At 56.1% G+C, this 17998-nt stretch overlaps 9 protein-coding genes across 9 annotated transcripts; 5 read left to right on the top strand and 4 right to left on the bottom strand.

Annotated features, from left to right (window-relative positions):
• Window positions 1-519: 519 nt before the first annotated feature.
• On the bottom strand, window positions 520-1917 carry LTR77_003228 (uncharacterized protein; the record flags this gene model as incomplete). The annotated part of the gene is made up of 2 exons (XM_064800485.1): window positions 520-661; window positions 722-1917. The coding sequence occupies 2 exons, from the start codon at window positions 1915-1917 to the stop codon at window positions 520-522; spliced, it is 1338 nt and encodes a 445-aa protein (XP_064661824.1).
• A 647-nt stretch (window positions 1918-2564) lies between these two features.
• LTR77_003227 (uncharacterized protein) lies at window positions 2565-3220 on the bottom strand (the record flags this gene model as incomplete). The annotated part of the gene is made up of 3 exons (XM_064800484.1): window positions 2565-2690; window positions 2796-3038; window positions 3092-3220. The coding sequence occupies 3 exons, from the start codon at window positions 3218-3220 to the stop codon at window positions 2565-2567; spliced, it is 498 nt and encodes a 165-aa protein (XP_064661823.1).
• Window positions 3221-3545: 325 nt separating this feature from the next.
• LTR77_003226 (uncharacterized protein) lies at window positions 3546-4784 on the top strand (the record flags this gene model as incomplete). Its single annotated transcript, XM_064800483.1, has 1 exon — window positions 3546-4784. The coding sequence occupies one exon, from the start codon at window positions 3546-3548 to the stop codon at window positions 4782-4784; it is 1239 nt and encodes a 412-aa protein (XP_064661822.1).
• A 1063-nt stretch (window positions 4785-5847) lies between these two features.
• cmk1 (Calcium/calmodulin-dependent protein kinase type I) lies at window positions 5848-7095 on the top strand (the record flags this gene model as incomplete). The annotated part of the gene is made up of 2 exons (XM_064800482.1): window positions 5848-6103; window positions 6152-7095. 2 exons carry the CDS (start codon window positions 5848-5850, stop codon window positions 7093-7095), a joined length of 1200 nt encoding a protein of 399 aa, XP_064661821.1.
• A 757-nt stretch (window positions 7096-7852) lies between these two features.
• Window positions 7853-10083, top strand: LTR77_003224 (uncharacterized protein; the record flags this gene model as incomplete). The annotated part of the gene is made up of 6 exons (XM_064800481.1): window positions 7853-8788; window positions 8849-8922; window positions 8978-9093; window positions 9144-9200; window positions 9259-9858; window positions 9917-10083. The coding sequence occupies 6 exons, from the start codon at window positions 7853-7855 to the stop codon at window positions 10081-10083; spliced, it is 1950 nt and encodes a 649-aa protein (XP_064661820.1).
• Window positions 10084-10164: 81 nt separating this feature from the next.
• Window positions 10165-12142, bottom strand: GRC3 (Polynucleotide 5'-hydroxyl-kinase grc3; the record flags this gene model as incomplete). Its single annotated transcript, XM_064800480.1, has 2 exons — window positions 10165-12044; window positions 12097-12142. The coding sequence occupies 2 exons, from the start codon at window positions 12140-12142 to the stop codon at window positions 10165-10167; spliced, it is 1926 nt and encodes a 641-aa protein (XP_064661819.1).
• A 148-nt stretch (window positions 12143-12290) lies between these two features.
• Window positions 12291-13889, top strand: LTR77_003222 (uncharacterized protein; the record flags this gene model as incomplete). The annotated part of the gene is made up of 1 exon (XM_064800479.1): window positions 12291-13889. The coding sequence occupies one exon, from the start codon at window positions 12291-12293 to the stop codon at window positions 13887-13889; it is 1599 nt and encodes a 532-aa protein (XP_064661818.1).
• A 240-nt stretch (window positions 13890-14129) lies between these two features.
• Window positions 14130-15800, bottom strand: LTR77_003221 (uncharacterized protein; the record flags this gene model as incomplete). The annotated part of the gene is made up of 2 exons (XM_064800478.1): window positions 14130-15631; window positions 15689-15800. The coding sequence occupies 2 exons, from the start codon at window positions 15798-15800 to the stop codon at window positions 14130-14132; spliced, it is 1614 nt and encodes a 537-aa protein (XP_064661817.1).
• A 307-nt stretch (window positions 15801-16107) lies between these two features.
• LTR77_003220 (uncharacterized protein) lies at window positions 16108-17937 on the top strand (the record flags this gene model as incomplete). The annotated part of the gene is made up of 1 exon (XM_064800477.1): window positions 16108-17937. The coding sequence occupies one exon, from the start codon at window positions 16108-16110 to the stop codon at window positions 17935-17937; it is 1830 nt and encodes a 609-aa protein (XP_064661816.1).
• Window positions 17938-17998: the final 61 nt, after the last annotated feature.

The raw sequence follows: 17998 nt of genomic DNA, 5'->3' as shown, positions 1-17998 counted from the left end.
ATGAGAAATTACGGAAGGACTTGCAGATGTGGCTGCGCTTGCGGAAGAAAGATCAGAGTAATGTGGGGATGGTTATTGGGATGCTGTTTCGACGGCCGAATGTTTGGCAGGATCTGAAGGCGTAGGTGTAGCATGGACGCAGATGGGCGGGAGGTACATGTGCCTCGAGCAGCGCAGGAGATGTTGCGTGTTGATAGGTCTGTAAGGAAATTGCATGTAGATGGCGCTTGGGGACTGTACAGTACGAGGGATCAGCGGCATGGACTCGGAGAACTCTTAAGAGCATTCAGTGTACATATACTACTCAGCATGGCGGTCATCATCGCTACTTATATACTCATGAACCCGTTCTCAATCATGCCCGTCTCATTATTCATTCAGCGTAGTCATGCCAGCCTCGGGAAGAAAGCCCGTTGCGCAATTCCCAAACCCATGCGTTAGAACACACGACGCACAGGCGCCATGCAACAACCCCCTCCCATTCCGAGTGAAGCCAGACACCGACACAGTTGCACACCCTCACTTCTCTTCATGAACACTGGCGTCTTCGGTCCTCACCAACTCCTCCACCCTTGTCCTTATCTCATCCGGATCAGTGAAAACATGCCACAAACTTCGATCCAACCCCTTGAAAGCCTTCTCAAACCGCTCGTCCGAGTTCCTACACATTATCGTTAGCACCATCTCCAAAATCGATCATCCCATCACCAAAGCAACCTACTTATCCTCCACACTCATCTCAGCAATCCCCTCCACTCTCCTCACAAAAATCGCCCCAATCCACCCCGGGTGCTTCCTTGCCATTTCCCCGTAAGACTCCGGGTCACTCTGCGTCGAGTCCCCGATACACACGAACTTCCGCTTCGGGAACCACGCGTGCATCTTCTCCATGCGGCTGACTTTGTAGTTCTGCGTGCCTTGCGTGAGGGAGGAGATGAGGCCGCCGAGGTTCTGCCAGCTGGCGTCGCGGAGCACGATGGTGCCGGGGGGGTAGTGTGCGTCGCGGAAACGGCGGAGGAAGGGGTAGAGGTTATACGGCGACGCGCTCAGATAGAAGAACGGAGGGGATTGGAGGATAGAAGTGAGAGTGGAGTACAATTCCGGCATCCCCGCCACGGGCTGCGGGGTCTCGACGACGAAGGTGCTGTGCAGGATGCCGAGCGGGGAAGGGGTCATGGTGACTTTGATCGTGTCGTCGATGTCGCTTATCACGCCCCAGCCGGTTTCGGCAGCACAGATCGTCTTCCCAGGTAGAGAAAACGGCGCCGGCAAAGCGACGGGGACGGAGGTGAGCGTATCCCCTGCAGAAGCCGGGATGTGCAGGGCGTGGATGTCGCTGCTGATTCCTGAATAACCGGACGGGCCGAGGGTTTGCTCTTCGGCGTTGTTGATCGCAATGCGTAATGTGCGGTTGGGCAGCACGGTATCGGCGAAGGGCTGGACGTGCGCGGCGATGCGTTTGCGGGTCGCGATGTCTTCCTCGCCGATGTTGAGCTGGCGGGCGATCTGCGCGGCGATGGCGGAGACGGAGCGGCCAGAGTTTTTGATGAAGAAGCAGGCGACGAATTCGGCTTCCCAGCCGCTTGGTTCGGGGTGGCCATTATTACCATTGATTAAAGATGGCTGGGCGTCTTTGGGGTCTTTGACATCTCTCAAACTACCCCGATCTTTGGGGTTTGAAGGGGAGCGGAAGGCGGTGTTGTCGAGAAGCCAGACGCTGTGCAAAGCCGGGTCTACGGGCGTGGGCTGCTCCCAGGGAAATACCAAAGGGAAGCGGTCGAAGAGGTCGGGGAGCCAGGCGGCGAGGTCGGAGGGGACGGCGGGAGAGTCGGGGGAGGCGCGTTCGATGCCGCCGCCGGAGAGGGCGTCGACGGCGAGGCGGCGGCCTTGGTCGCGGATCTCGCTGAGAAAGTTCATGGTGGTGGTGCAGGGGGCCGTGACGCAGCCGGATCGTGTTATGATGGCTGGCGCTCCCGGTCTGTATTCGTGGAGATGTGTTGTTTTCGATGTAGCAGTTCGCGACTTGTGAAGGTGTTGTTGGGGTACTTGCGCCAGGTTCCAGTCAATTTTGCGGGTCAACTAGCAGACAGAGAAGAACGAGGAATTGAAGTAAGGTTTTAGGAAAAGAGGATGAGTGTGTGTATTCAAAGCGCGCTCTGGTCACTCGAGAGGCTGGAAGTTGGATTGCGTCTCGCGTGAGCAAAAGCACATGTGGTCTGACGCGCACACGACGAAAGACGAGCTGATGAGAGCCCCGCGGACGCTGCAGCAGGTGCAGATGTGAGACACAAGGAAGGCGGTGGAGGCGGTATACTTGCTTGGCTTACATGATCCTGCTGCTGGCCGTTCTTGTTGCACTCGGAGTAGCGGAAGGACATCTTTTCTTGACTTCGATGCAGACAGTTGAGGAAATGCCGTTTGTTGAATGAAGAAGATAGCGAAGTAGTTTTGGTGGAAGGATCGATACCCTTTTCTCCCCATCTCGTCCGCGTTTCGTCCGATGTTTGACTAGCGTGGTCCAACTTCACCTTCATCAACATCTCCTGCGAGTTCCCATCGCGAGGTCACGGTTGAGTCGAGGACTCTGCTGTCCCCGTGCCCTTTGTATCGGAAACACTTTGCTCGCCGTCAGGATGTACGGTTGGGTCGTCGGTCGACGCTTCATCCGACGCCTTCGTCTTCAACCACTCCTGAAAGCAAGGGTTAGTAAGTGTCTCCATGATATGGGAGAACTGAAAGGGCCTCGACACGCTATATGCACAGTCATTGCGTCTCGAAGAACCTGCATCGCTTACTTGTATCTCCGCCGTCTTGTCGAAATACCACTGCACAGCAGCTTTGCCATCAGTCTTCTCGATGTCCTGGCAAAGCTTCAACGCTTGCTCCAGATACCGATCAGCCTCCGAAAGGGACACGACACCGCAGATCAAATGTAATGTTTTGACCCGTGCATAGTCCGGCAGGAAGGCCTGCTGCAGCAGTTCCTGGCATTGTGCTTTGCAAGACTCAAAATCGTCCTTTCGGTATGCGGAGCGTGCCTGGCACATATGCGGTCAGTCTTCATTCCCAACCGTAGAAACAGTAAGCTCACCATCTCGACTTTCCAGTAGAAGAGGCGCGATTGGTTGCTTAGAGACGAAGGCAACTTATCCATTACTGCTTGGATGATGTCTTCCTCGGTCTGCGGATCCGCTTCTGTGGTGTTCTTCGTGCCCTCCATGCTGGACTAGGTCCAGGAAGGGGTCTATGATCTGAGCGACCAGTGAGGCAAAAATTTTTGGTCCTACGAGCTTAGAGGTGACGAAGAGAAGTTGTTGTTTGTTTGCCGGTCAGTAGGTGAACTTGTGTGAGTCTTTTTGATGTTCAGTTTGCAAGCTGTTGTGAATTTATGTCTGCGTGGTCATTGCTTTGGTCAACCTCACTTCATCGGGACGTTTTGCTTCGGTCGACTTCATACAACAAACCCCTTCCCGACCTGAAGCGAATGTCCAATTCTAAGCACAAAAGTCACCGGCTGCAAGATGAAGCAGTGGACGACAGACAACATGGAGATCTCGCGGAGAGCACTTGGACTGGATGCACGCCGCGCTGATAAGCAGCGCAACGATTCTGGAGGTCAGGACGATGGATCCGTGCAAGATGGTCCGCAGCAAACGCATGCTCCAGCGAAGTACAAGAGTGCGCATGCAGTGGCCCTGGATGCTACATTGAAAAGTTGGCCAAAATTACGTGATGTTCAGATCTGCATAAGTGTCGATGAAGCTCCTCGTACAATACGGATCGGCGCAGTCTCGGATGGCCTTGCTGGTACAGCGAGCGCATTCCATGCCCGCAAGAAGCGACAAGTCGGCGAGACAGCACGTAGTGAGATGATCGAGGTACCACTGCTACATGTTCATATCGAAAGAGAACACATGCAGGGGACAGCCGACTACGCCAAGCGCATGTTAGAGAGACTACCAGTGCCAGTAGACGAGCTTTCGACGCAGCATCTTCAAACACTCTTCCACAGTGCAGCCGTTGCTGGGAGTGGTAAGAACGGCTTGACAACCAGACCCACTACCGGTAGACATGATCTTGAGGGACTACCTAGGACAAATGGCTCTACAAGAGCACCTGTCAGCAAGAAGACATCTCCCGCTAATGCTACGACTACCACTGACTCCACGTTAAGGAACAAGGACAGTCCTGCACAAATCAAAGATAACATCTGCAAAGTCCGTGGCAAGGAGAACGAAGAAATCGGATCAATACGGGCAGGTGTAAAGAAGGAATTCCATCTGTCTAGGAAGATTGAGGGACTTTGGCAGCGAGTGAAGGCTACCCGGACTGCCCAGACCTACGAGCAGCCCAACGCAGAAGCAGCGCACCAGCATGCGAAGAGAGAAGCAGACAGTGCCGAGCGTCTCCTCGAGAGAGCCGGACGTCGCCGCAGACGTGACAAAGAGCGTTGGTTCTGCAAATTCGAGCTGGTGGCTGTAGAAAGGTCAGTCATTCGCTTCGACGAGGAACTGGATCGTCTGGACGAGCATGTCTTGCGTTTACGGAACACGCAAAAGGTCCAGCGAAAGGAAAGGCGGAAAGAGAAGGGCAGACGCCGGGTGTTAGAACATAGACGGCGGAGGTTAGAACAAGAGGCTCTCGAGGACGTCTCTGATTCAGAAGAGGGTGTTGAGAGGAAGCAAGATGGTGCGGGTTCTCGCATAGGTTCATGTCGACGATTGATCCTCAAATTGACAACGATGAGGGTATCGATGCGGCACGAACGACACCTCGGTTCGTGAGACTACGTCACAGGCCCAAGAGGGAAGGTTTAAGTCCTGCTGCCGAAAGCTTGCCTGGGGACTTTCTTACTTCCCGCAACTCTCTTTGATGGTGAGTGTTTACTACAACGAGTATGTAGATCGGCGCAGACCAGGATACGGTACAGTACATTGATCTCTTCGTTCATTGCAAGAAAACCCGTCTGTCCAACCATCAGCTGTAAATAGCGTGAGACATCCTTACCATTCTTACGTTCTCTCTACCTTACCTTTCGTCCGATCTTTGTCCGATCTTCTACCCTGCCTACATTGCTCTCCAACCAATCACAGCTCTCGGATGATCATGGACCTTAATATTTTACTATTAAAAATTCTTTCTTCATCGTCTGCAAGGACTGCCTCGAGCTTCCATGGACATCAATTCACTAGCTCCTTTAGCTCAGTGGTAGAGCGTAAGCAAACCGCTTCCTCTGTTGCAATCTCATCCGTTAACGGTGCTTAGGTGGGATTGCAGTAGTTGGTTTGTTGTAACGATTTCGATCAATACAACAATCATACTTCAATCATCCTAAGGGTTTGTGTCTCTGCTTCGCTGTAGCATTGATTAATGCTAATCAAATGCAGTCAGTCGTTCGAATCGGCTAGGGAGCTTCAATTGCTCCAGCACAATCTTCTTTTTGCGTTGGTCGATGGTTCCATATCCAACCAACGGACTACGAAATAGTGCTTCTGGATTTCCCGAAGTCCTCCCCAAGTCCCGCTCAAGCTAAGGAGCTTTCTTTTCAGCCCATGGAGTGCTATACGATGTTGTTGCTATATCACTTTTTACCTGTGCGCAAGAAGTGAATTAGTGCACGTGACAAATCTCTTTTTGGGCTTAGCGCAGAACATGGCTTCTCTGAGACCACCCCCACTCCGACCATCTCACGCTGACAACCTTAACAATTGCCAGCCTTGTCCCTCGTCTTATTCTACATGTACTTGTTGAAAACTGACTGCTCGTAACTAGCCGATAGTCGTTCGTTATCTTTTGGCGCCTCTCTGTGACTTCTGCGACCAGCGCACACCCATACCCTCCGAGACAATGGCCGCCCAACAGGCGCAAGTCCAACCTTGTCGATACAAAACCGGCAAGACACTCGGCGCTGGGTCATACAGCGTTGTCAAAGAATGCGTACACGTCGATACCGGACGCTACTATGCGGCCAAGGTCATCAACAAGCGTCTCATGGCCGGGAGGGAGCACATGGTCCGCAACGAGATAGCGGTGCTGAAGCGGGTATCGATGGGCCACCAGAACATCCTCACGCTGGTGGACTACTTTGAGACTATGAACAACCGTACAGCCTACCTCCTGAGACATCCAGCGCATGGCTGACCTCACGCAGTATACCTCGTCACGGACCTCGCTCTCGGCGGAGAGCTCTTCGACCGCATCTGCCGGAAAGGCTCCTACTACGAATCTGACGCCGCCGACCTGATCCGCGCCACACTCTCAGCAGTCGCCTATCTCCACGACCACGGCATCGTGCACCGCGACCTGAAACCCGAGAACCTGCTCTTCCGCACACCAGAGGACAATGCCGACCTCCTCATAGCAGACTTCGGCCTCAGTCGAATCATGGACGAAGAGCAATTCCACGTCCTCACAACAACCTGCGGTACACCCGGCTACATGGCCCCCGAGATCTTCAAAAAGAGCGGCCACGGCAAGCCCGTCGACGTCTGGGCAATCGGCGTGATAACCTACTTCCTCCTCTGCGGCTACACCCCCTTCGACCGCGACAGCAACCTGGAAGAGATGCAAGCCATCCTTGTAGCAGACTACTCTTTCACACCATTCGAATACTGGCGCGGCGTCTCGCAATCCGCTCGCCGCTTCATCAAAGCCTGTCTCACAGTCGAGCCCACCGAGCGAATGACGGCTCACGAAGCCCTCTCGCATGAGTGGATCGCTGGTCCAGAAGGCGGACGTGGGGAGGAAGATCTCCTGCCGACTGTGAAGAAGAATTTCAACGCTCGCAGAACACTCCACAAAGCCATCGACACTGTCCGCGCGATCAACCAATTGCGTGCTGGAGGTCTGGGCATGATGGACGGAGCGCAGAGCACGCATCCGACGCGGGTGAACGAGACATTGGAGGCCGCGAAGCCGCATAGCGAGGATGTAGATATGACGGACGCGGGGGCTGGAGGGGATACGACGCATGACAGTGGGGTAGTGATGGATCCGAGGGGGAATGGGATGGGCCAGACGGAGGCGCAGATTCAGGAGCAGCAGAGGCGGATAGAGAAGACGATGAAGGGGCTTGGGAGGGCGCAGGCGACGTAGGGGAGAGGGTGGGTGGAGCATAACGAGAAGGGAGTGACGAGGAAGATCTAGAGAGGCCGCTGCACTGCTTCTGGGCTTGACGAGGGACGATGGCGAAGGTTCAATGGATTGCGGAATCTGGATGTAGATGCTGAATGTCCTGATGGCAGATAGATACCCAATGCGAGACGAAGAAGTCTCTGCAATGTCTTCAACTGTTTGCATTCATCTGCTTATTCTTCTGCCTCAATCAAGAGTGGGTGGACGTCCTCATGGGAGCCCATCAATCGCCGGCTCTTGCCGTGTCCGAGCTTCCAACCACATTGGACTTCACTTCACCGTGTTGCTCGCCTTCCGCTCGCTCCACCACACCCCTCTCAAACACATCGACCCCCTCGGCCTTACGAGCACGAGTAAAGTGTTCCTGGCTAATACAAGCGAACGTCCAACCACCGCGAATGTCTCCAATCGGCCCGAAGGCGCGCCCCGCAAACACTGCTGCAGCACCTGCAGTGAAGGCGGGGAGATCGAGGTTGGAAATGAGATCATCTTCATGATCTTTGTGGAACAGTAGGTTCAAATGCATGTAGGCTGACGATGGTGGTATGCTTCATGATGTTCTAGAGCTGCCGGTAAACTCCATGCTTATACTGTAAGACTCTCAGCTTGCTTGCATGTCCTTTCATCTGGTCTCTCCGCTTCCTCCATCTTCCTCAAGATTGGGCATACCGTCTTTGTATCCCAAAAGAAACATTCTGAGGGTGAAGATACCGACATCATGAGACGACAGACCTTCACGGCTGCGGTAGCGGCGGCTCTCGCTCCCAGCTTTACTACAGCCCAGTCAAGCTGCAATGTCCTCACAGCCTCCGAAGTTAGATCAATGGGCAACAATACCCTCTTCACCCGCTGGCGCCCATACTCCCACGTCAACGCCCCGGCCGGCTGGATGAACGACCCGTGCGGCCCGATGTACGACCCAACACGAGACGTCTACCACGTCTTCTACCAATGGCACCCAGAGCACATTAACTGGGGTAACATCTCCTGGGGACATGCAACCTCCAAAGACCTCATCACCTTCACCGACCACACCGGATGGCAGGACTCCCAGGCCCTCGCTCTGGGTCCCACCGGCAACGGCAGCTTCCCTGAAGCCTACAACGGCCTAGGAATCTTTTCCGGGACAGCACAACCCGTCAACCTGCAAGGCGAAGTCGACGGTACGTTGCTCCTTTTCTACACCTCCGTAGCCAAACTCCCGACCTCCTGGACGATCCCGTACATGCCGCACACTGAGTCCCAATCTCTTGCCTATTCCACCGACGGCGGCGATACATGGCAAGAATACGAAAACAACCCCGTCATCCGCACGACCACCGAGCGCCCGCCAATGGAATGGAACATTACAGGTTTCCGCGACCCGTTCTTGGAGCCAGTGCCAGCGCTCGACGATATCTTGGGCTTCGAGGAGCCGCACTACTACGCTGTCTTTGGATCTGGAATCAAAGGTGTAGGACCTAGGATCCCATTGTGGTCGGCGCCCGCAAGTGACTTGACAGACTGGACTTTTCTAGGAGCGCTGTGGGAGCCGCAGGCGAATACTTCTCTAGGGCCGGTCTTGTCGACAAGGACGTATGGGTTTAATTTCGAGGTGTCCGGGTTCTTCGAGCTGGAGGATGAGGATGGGGTTGTGCATTGGTTTGTCAATATGGTATGCACTAAAGCCTAAGCCCAGTGTTTGTGAATGTGCGTGGCTGACTTGGGACGACAGGGTGCCGAAGGCGGCAATCTCACCTATGCCGAGTCGCAGCACTCTGCATTGTGGAGCGAGGGCATTGTGACTAGGTGAGTCCACCCCTTCGAGCACACTTGGTGTAGTAGCTAAGGCTGACCGTTACAGGCGAGAGAATGGTAGTGCCGAGTTCACACCGGTTTCTGGTGGACTGGGAGACTGGGGCTTGTCCTATGCCCTAACGAGCTTCAATGACACGAAGAACAATCGACGAGTCCAGCTCGGTAGGTCTTAGACCCGCAGGTCCCGGTGAACGATGCTAAAGTATTCGCAGCATGGGCGCCAGAAGACATCATCGGCGACGAAGGCCTCTTCAGCGTCAAACAACAAGGTAAACCCTTCCCAACCATCCCTTCCCATCATAACCACCTCTCATCCCTTTTCTACAGGCTTCCAAGGCTCCCTAACCCTCTTCCGCGAACTCTTCGTCCACACCACCCGCTCCGTCCTCAACCCCACCGGCGAACTCACCACCAACCGCAACGCCCGCCTCACCGAACACGCCGACGGGACCTTCACCGCGCAAACCCTCGGCGTGCGACCTTTACCCGACGTCGTCGAGGGCTTACGTTCAACCGCCCGTTCATGCCCTTACGCTGGCAATAAAACCTACTCTAGCATGACTATGCTTTCAAAAGCAGGCTCATCCAGCCTCGAACTCAAAGCCACCGTCCACTCCGCCACAGGCGCGGTTGGGTTAGTGGTAGCGGCAGCGGAGGACATGAGCGAGTACACGTCCATCATCTACTCGCCATCCAATTACACTCTACTCGTGGTCCGAGAGCACAGCACGCTGTTAGCCGAGCAGTTCAACACGGCGACTGTGACGGGGTATTTTTACCCTTACACCATCTTAGGCGAGGACGGAAGTGAGGAGCAAGAGAGTATCACGATGGATGTGTTTTTAGACGGCAGTCTGTTAGAGGTGTATGTTAATGAGCGGTTTGCGCTTGCTACGAGGATTTATCCTGCTGGGAGTTGTTCGAATGGTAAGTGTTCCTGTCATGGAAGGATGATTGTGCGACTGCGTTGCTAACTGGGCTGCAGGCTACGGTGTCTATGTCGAAGACGGCTCTTCAGCGACTTTCGAGAGCGTGCATGCGTGGGAGGATCTGATGCATATCTGGAGCGATCGGCCGATGGACTCCTCGTCGCCGTTAGTGTATGATACGGCGGAGGAGACGAATGATTATGTGTGGTGGACTGGCAACTAAGAACGAGACACGCAGTTCGGAGAATGATTGTACCTTTAGGACGTCAAACCATGACTCCGACGAAATATTTCTATTATAGGATCACGTTCTCATAACAGCGCCCGCCATAGGCGGATGCCTCAGCCTCCACACCGCCCCCTCAACGCCCACCAACGCCTTCCTGCTCACCCACGGCCGCTCCACCTGTCCTGGCCCAATATCATCTTTATACAAGTCCTCCAGATACGCCCACTCAGGCGGATCAAACCCACCACGCACTAGCACCACTTTCCTATTCGCCAAGTATTCGATATGATTCTCCGGTATTGGCGTGATGAGATGCAACTGCTTGTTCGCGGTATCGATGCCGCGGATGAGCGCGAGGCCGACCCAGTCGCTTTGGGACGGTGGGAGTGGGAAGCTGACGCCTTGGTCGTCTGGTGGGAGGTAGGGGAGGCCTTCTGGTGTACGTTCGAGGCGGTCTTCGAGGTCGGATGCGAGGGTGTCGTCGACGGCGTTTAGGGCGACGACGGAGCCGTCGAGGACTTCGCAGAGGAAGTCGGGGGCTGGGCTTTGGCCGTATGACATTGCTGCGAGGAAGCCGGGGTTGGTTTCTGCGTAGTTGACGACCCATGGTCGGAGGCGGTTGATGGGTTTGCTGCGCCAGGTGGTTCTGGCTGACTCCACGCCGATGCGGGAGTGGAAGTAGGCCATTGTTTGCATTGCTCGTTGCTCTGCGGGCGTTCGGGATGAGGGTCGTGGTGGTCTTCTGGCTATTCTGTGTAACGCAGCGGAAGGGCTGCTGCTCTGAAGTGCTTCCGAGAGGACACTGTCGATTGGATCCATCAGAACGATGTCGCTGATATCGAGGTCTTCAGCTAGGTCTGTGAGGACGCTGGCGCCGAGACCAGTGACCCAGCCGCAGGTGTTGATGATTAGCGGCCATTTCTTCTCGACATGCTGGACCAAATCCAGTACACATGCTTTGTAATGCTCCGGATCGTCCTTGAATGATGTCGCGGCAATAGCATGTGCTCGTATCAGTCTCCAGTCAGGCGATAGTGTTGAGGCAGGATGTGTAAACGGAGGGCCAAGTAGAGGTGTCGAGACTTCGACCAGCGAGATGACGCCAGGAGGTCCAAACTCTGGTTGTCCAGGATCTATGTCTAAGTACTGGCAACAAGGTAGAGTTGTCCAGCTCAGCAGCTGGTTGCAGAGTAGGCGGTTGAAGGTCGATTTGCCGGACGCTTTCGCGCCTACTGTCAGTATGCGTGGCCTCCGAGGCTCTTGCACCGTCTTTGCGCTGAGCGTCCGCAGTACAGCGTCGGTGTCCCTATCGATCTCAAGAACCGCCAATGACCGCTGGAGCTCATCATCTGCCGTAGAGCGTAGGAAGGCAAATGACCGCTCCTTGGGACCTGTTCCCCAGATGTTGCGGAATAGTGGTGACAGCTTCTCAAGTTTCCGCAAGCCGGACTTGGTGCGTGCATTTGGGCCATTCTTTGTAGGGTTGAAGCACACTTCCGTACCATCCTGTCTGGCCTGCAGTACAGGCAGAGCTTGGGTACTCGGGGCGAAGAGATCAACAGTCGGTATAGAGCCAGGTCGCAGCACTGTTCCGTAGGTGGTAGCCACGCCACGTGTCACTACGATCTCACATTCGCCAACGAGTGTGACAGTCTCGTCGCATTGTAGAGCCACGGACCAGCAGTCGTCCAAGTCGCAGGTCACATTGTCCGGGCCTGGCTGGAAAGAAGATAGTTGTACTGGCGCAAGCCTAGGGAGTGGCGGCGGGATGACATCGTCTTCTTCATCATGTGCGCTGGCAAGGAGCCTCGCACGGTCTGGGTCGATGTAGGCTTCTGCCGAGTCCAGCGATCGTGTTGTAGTCTCGTCGTTGCCATTTAAATTCTCTTCGTTTGATGTTTTCGATGCCGTTTTCGACCTTGCGAGTTTGGCGGCGGCGAAAGCACTCAGCGGTGCTATTGCAACATCAGTGTCTAAATCTCGTCTATGATAGAGGGTCTACGATACCCTTCCCAACACCGAACGCTTCCTGCGCCTTCCGTTTCTGAGCCATATCTTCCGAATGAGGAAGTTGAAGTTCTTGAAGTGAATTCAAGATCTCGACCCACAAAAATCTCTCGGACTTTGAAGATCAAAGCTCACTTGGACCTCTTCAATCACACCATTGAACAGACATGCGTTGGCAGTGAGACACAACGGCAATGGCGCAACCGGACGACGCAGAGATCGAAAAGGTGCTCCAGCGCATCGTACGAAGACGCGCCGCCAAAGGCGAGGAAGTCACCGTCAAGCGCGTTCGCGCACAGGCGGAAACAGCTTTAGATCTGGATGATGGCTTTTTCAAGGACGATCCGAAGTGGAACAAGAAGAGCAGGGAGGTCATTAGTGCTGCCTACGAGGAGGATGAGGATGGGGCGAACGCAGAGGCACCGAAGAGTGCACCCAAGCCGGCGGATTCCAAAGCTGCGAAGGCTTCGAAGGTGAAGACGGCGGAGAAGCCTAAGACCAAGGATCAAGAGGGAGGGAAGAAGGAGAATGGGGCTGCGAAAGCTCCGGCTCCAGCGGTAAGAAGGTCTAGCAGCAGCAAGCAGAGCGAGGAGGAGAAAGGGCCTGTGAAAGCTGCACCAGCAGCGTTGAAGAAACCGAACGGTATACCGGGACAGGTCAATGGCGTGAAGCGAAAGGCCTCAGAGCAGAGCTCATCCGAGGAGAGCAGTGAGAGCGACGAGGAGAGCGACGAGGCTGCCGCGCCGCCAGGGAAGAAAGCAAAGACGGAATCATCAAGCAGCTCCAGTGAGACCTCATCTGAGAGCTTAGAGGACGATGAACCGAAGCCGCCAACTACACAAGACGACTCACGACCACCGCCTGCGCAGACGATCAAAAGCACCAACATCCAAGCCATTCCAGCCCAACCCTTCCAACCACCACACGGCTTCACCCCCATCTCCTCCCAGCAGCTCAGCTCCAGCTCACAACAACCCCTCACACCTTCAAATCTGCAGGGCAAACAAATCTGGCACATAACGGCCCCCTCCGCCCTCCCCCTCACCACCCTCACATCTATCCCGCTGTCCGCCCTCGACACGAGCCATGTCGTCTTGAACCACGACGGCTCCGAATTCATCCTCTCGTTGGACCCCCACCCCACCTCCGCAGCCTCCTCCCTCCTGCTCCCGACAGCAGAAGGCTATACCCGCCACCCCACCCCCATAACCCGCACCCTGCACCTCAAGCAGAAAATCTCCCTCCCCAACCTCTCCGCGCGGCAAGCGAGTCAGGCGACCGGAAGTGGAGCAGCGGGCAGCGTGGCGCAGCCGCCGGTCAGCGGTGCGCGGCCGCAGCCGAGGGGGTTGCGGATGCGGTATCGGCCGCCTGGGTTCGGGGTGGGGGAGTTGGGGGCCGTGGGGTCGGGGTCGGAGAGTGCGGGTGAGGAGGAGGAGGAGGAAGGGGAGACGGGGTTGCAGTTCCCGAAGGCTCTTGGGGGACATGGGCCGCGGGGAAGGGATGGGGTGGGAATGGATGGGGATGTGGTGGAGCGGGGGAATAAAAGGCGGAGGAAGGAGAAGGTGAAGCCGAAGACCGATGGTGCGAGGGAGGAACTTCGCTCGAGTGTGATGGCTGCGCCAGGGGTGGAAGCACCGGCTGTCCAGACTCCTGGAGTCGAGACTCCGGCGGTCAATGGTGTGTCACCAGATGCATCGACGGCTGAGGACAAGGCGAAGCGGAAAGAAGAGAAGCGGTTGAAGCGAGAGCGTAAGGAGGCGAAGCGGAAAGCGAAGGAAGTGGCGGGGTTGTAGATGTTAAGACAGTCTGTTGGAATTGCCGTGGTATGGTACATAACGTGTGCAGCTAGCTCACACACACCATCGACCATTACCTCACAGCGCCAGGCGCCTTGCTAATCCTCATGCCGTGTTTTCATGCGCTGCTCCCGTCCGTCTCCGTCCTTCTCAGCCGACGATAAAGCGAGACGGTTGCTTCCCCAGCCAGCAATACCTCCACACTTCCACCTCCCTCCATCTTACACAACAGCAACCCTAATACTGCATACTCCCCCCACTATACCCCTGCCCCACACTATCGTCCAAACTCCTATACGCGCCCCTGCCCCTCCCCCTCTGCCCACCCCGCCTCCCCCGATATCCCGCTTGCGCTCCACCACCGCCCCCGCGACCTCCGCCGCCACCACGACCCGCGTTGCCGCTCCCACCCCTAGAAGCAGCGAAGCCGATCCCGCCTGCGCCGCCGCGGGAGGGTTGGTTTTGGCCTTGCCATGCTCCGCCACCGCCGCCGCGGTGCTGCGGACGTGAGTGGAGTTTATTGTTGTTGCGTTCGGAGCCGAGGGGTGGGAAGTCTTCTTCCCGCGGATGCTTGCGCGCGTTCTTGGCGTTGGGGAACGAGGCCTCGTATACGTCTTCGTTCTTGCGCTCCTCTTCGATCCGCAGGAGGACTTTCTCGCCTACCGTCGTTTCGAATTCGAGGGCCTGCTGGGGGGACACGGGTTGCCAGTTGCGGATGTAGTTCGCGTCGATCGGCTTCGTTGCTCTTCTAGTAGCGAGTACGACGCAAGGGGTGCGGTTATCGGTGTGGATTTCCTTCCCCTGATCAGTAGGTTGCACGCGCGCAGCCCACAGCCGGTTCTCATAATGCCCGATCCCGGTGACGCGCCAGCGGGTCTTGGCGCCCATGCCTCCGACTTTGCGCATGATCGACGGCGGCGCGGGGCGCGGCGTGATCAGGACGTTGTTCGCGAGATACTTAATCTCGTGCTCGGGGCAGTGGGGCGGGAGCTTGACCAGCTGTTTCAGACGCTCGATGTCCGGGGCTTGGAGGAGGTAGCCGGTGTAGAAGACGGAGCGCTTGATTTTGTAGGGCCGGGAGTGGCGCGGGGCGGCGCCGGAGAGGATGGCGGCGTTGTGCGTGTTGATCATGGATTGGATCTCCGCGACTTCGGAGACGGGGTCCATGAGGGATTGCTGGTCGGAGACTTGGATGACTTCGGCGGCGATGGGGTTGCGGGCGGGCTGGGTGGAGGGGAGCATGAGGCGGGTATTGAGGTCGGTGAAGAAGTCGCGGAAGCCTTTGGTATGTTTGGGGCGGTCTTCGTAGACGCGGATCTCGGTGGCGGCGGTGTAGGTGAAGAGGATGTCGCGGAGGAGGGCTTGCTTGAAGAGCATGGTGCTGCCGAAGGTCTGGCCGTTGGGTCCGGAAAGGGGTTTGAGAGCGACAATATCGAACTCGAGGCCTTTTGATGCTATCATGCGGCCGATGAGATCGGAGAAGCCGGACTCCTTTCGTCCTGTGAGGAGGACGTTGAGAGTTGACGAGTCCTCCATGGATAGCCGGGAGAGGTCAGCCACGGTCTCGTTCCAGCATCCTTGCCACGCCCGTGGCTCCTCGACGGCTTCACCTTTACCGACAGCAGCCAGGATGCGTGGGTTGTGCCACCAGCCGCCGTGGTAGAGGAACTCCTCCCCTTGGAGCTGGCCGAATGTTGAAGAATCCCATACTTGTTTGTTCGGGAGTGGTGATGTGAAGACTAGGAACGTTAGAAATCATCTTCAATCAATATTTCACATTTCCACGCTGGTCTTACGAGTGTTGTCGAAGTCGTAGACATGAATGTGTTTGATGGTGTCGACAGGAGGAAGGACCTTCTGTTGGCAGCTCCATCGGCTCAAGGCCGTGGGAGAAAGTGTACCGTTCATCCTGGCTATCTCGACATGGTGTAATTGGGATGGTCCGGATCTTCTTAATACATGAAGCGAGCGTGCGTGAAGTTTTGATACAATCGTGAAGAAGGTAGAGGTCATCAAATGTTCGAGCCTTGCAGTCGCGAGGACCTTCTTCAGCAAGTGCCTGCAGATCGAGCTAGTCCCGATTAGGTCGATCGCGGCTTTGCCGTCATCGATATGTGTTTCGTCTCGTCTTCGAAACAACACTAACGTTTTTGTACACTGGACAATGGACCGATAGACTGGCCATCCTTGAGCTGAACGTACGAAGGAAACGACCATGCTCTCAAAAGCCGCACCCCGAACAATACCCTCTTGCTGTAGAGCAGCATCAACATCGTCCAGAGCAAGCCGCATAGCACAACGAGGCGTACGATCAGATGCTGCGGTAGCCTCATACCAGAGTCGATCACAGCGGAAACAACAGCACCTCTTCCGATCATTACTCGCAATCGCCGCCGCTGGAGGCGTCGCATCCCTAACACAGTTCTATATCAACGATGGCCACTTCATCCGACGAAGTCAAGCCGAAGCACCACCCCAGCAGGAGGAGAACCCAGTCGTATTCGAGAAGTCGCGGAAGCAGGCAGGCGTGAGCAAAGAGGAGAACAGAGACCTCATATCAAGTCAACATCATCAAGTGAAGCGGTCATGGGAGAACCCGGGTGTGTATGCTTGGGGTAGCAACAGTGGGAGAGTAGTGGCGCCTGATCTGCCGGCGGAGAGCGTGATCAAGACGCCTAGAAGGATAACGTGGTTTGATGGAAAGCTGTTGCGGGATGTGAAGCTGGATCGGAACTTTGGTGCTGCGATTGATGAGAAGGGGGATCTTCTGCAATGGGGGAATGCATTCAAGCCGAATCTCTCAGAGCCGGAGACGACGTTGAAGGGCAAGAATTTGGTACGGCTGGCAATATCGAAGGACAGGATAATCGGCCTGGCGAAGAATGGCAAGGTGTACAGCATCGCAGCATCGGCAGAAGATCAGAAAGAGGGCACAAAACCAAGCGAGTCGTCTTGGATACCATTCTGGAGTTCGAGAAGTCCGATCGCATACCGGAGTCTGGCGCCCAAGAATTTGGCGTCTTCGGAGAAGGTCACGACTGTAGAGGGAGGTCTCGAGCATGCGGTTATGCTGACTTCGAATGGCCGGGTCTTCACTTGCGCAGCTGCGTCAGACTCGTTCCCGAACAGAGGTCAGCTCGGCATCCCTGGGCTGACATGGACCACCAGACCGGAAGGACCCTCTGACCAGCTGCATGAGCTCACCACTCTCAGAGGCTTCAACGTCACCCAAGTCGCTTGCGGCGATCACCACTCCCTGGTCCTCGACCGCGACGGCCGCGTCTTCGCCTGGGGCGACAATGCCTCCGGCCAACTCGGCTTCGCCTTCAATCCCGAATCCACCACCGTCGACACGCCCTCCCTCCTGCCCCTCCAGAAACTCTACTCCGGCACCTCCCAAACCCCCGCTATCACCTCCATCTCCGCCGGCGGCAACAACACCTACATGACCGTCGACGCCACCAAAGTCGCTCAACAACGCCCCGCCGAAGACGATCCCCGCGCCAACCGCGGCCTCGGCACCGTCACCGCCGACACCTTCGCCTTCGGATCAGGCATCTACGGCCAACTCGCCAACTCCCGCTGGACGCACGTCCAAGCCACGCCCGCCAAAATCCCCAACCTCAGCGGGCTCTTCGAGTACGACGAGCGCACGAACAAAACCGTGCCCATCCGCCTCGCGCACCTCTCCGTCGGCGCGACCCACGCCGCCGCCGTGATGAAGAACATCACCTACCTCTCCGCCTCCAACAGCACCTCCTCCGACGACACGAACTGGGGCGCCGACATCGTCTTCTGGGGCGGCAACGAGCATTATCAGTTAGGCACCGGGAAGCGGAATAACCAGAGCACGCCGGTTTATTTGCAGCCGTTGGATGCGCAGGCGGAGCTGCAGAGGGCGAAGAAGAGTACGGGCGGGAGGGAGGAGCATCGGTTCCATATTACGCCGCGCACGATGGCGACGCTTGGGGATGGGAGGAGAGTGAGTGTGGAGCAGAGGGTGGAGTGTGGGAGGGGAGTTACGGCTGTTTATAGTGGGACGTAGAGTATGTGGGGAGCGATTTTGTTAGATCTGGATGTCGGTTCTAGAGCAGATGGCAAAGATG

This window comes from Saxophila tyrrhenica (genome assembly GCF_035928015.1).
Source record: "Saxophila tyrrhenica strain CCFEE 5935 chromosome Unknown scaffold_4, whole genome shotgun sequence".
Classification (NCBI taxonomy): domain Eukaryota; kingdom Fungi; phylum Ascomycota; class Dothideomycetes; order Mycosphaerellales; family Extremaceae; genus Saxophila; species Saxophila tyrrhenica.
This window is presented reverse-complemented; position numbering and strand designations above follow the sequence as displayed.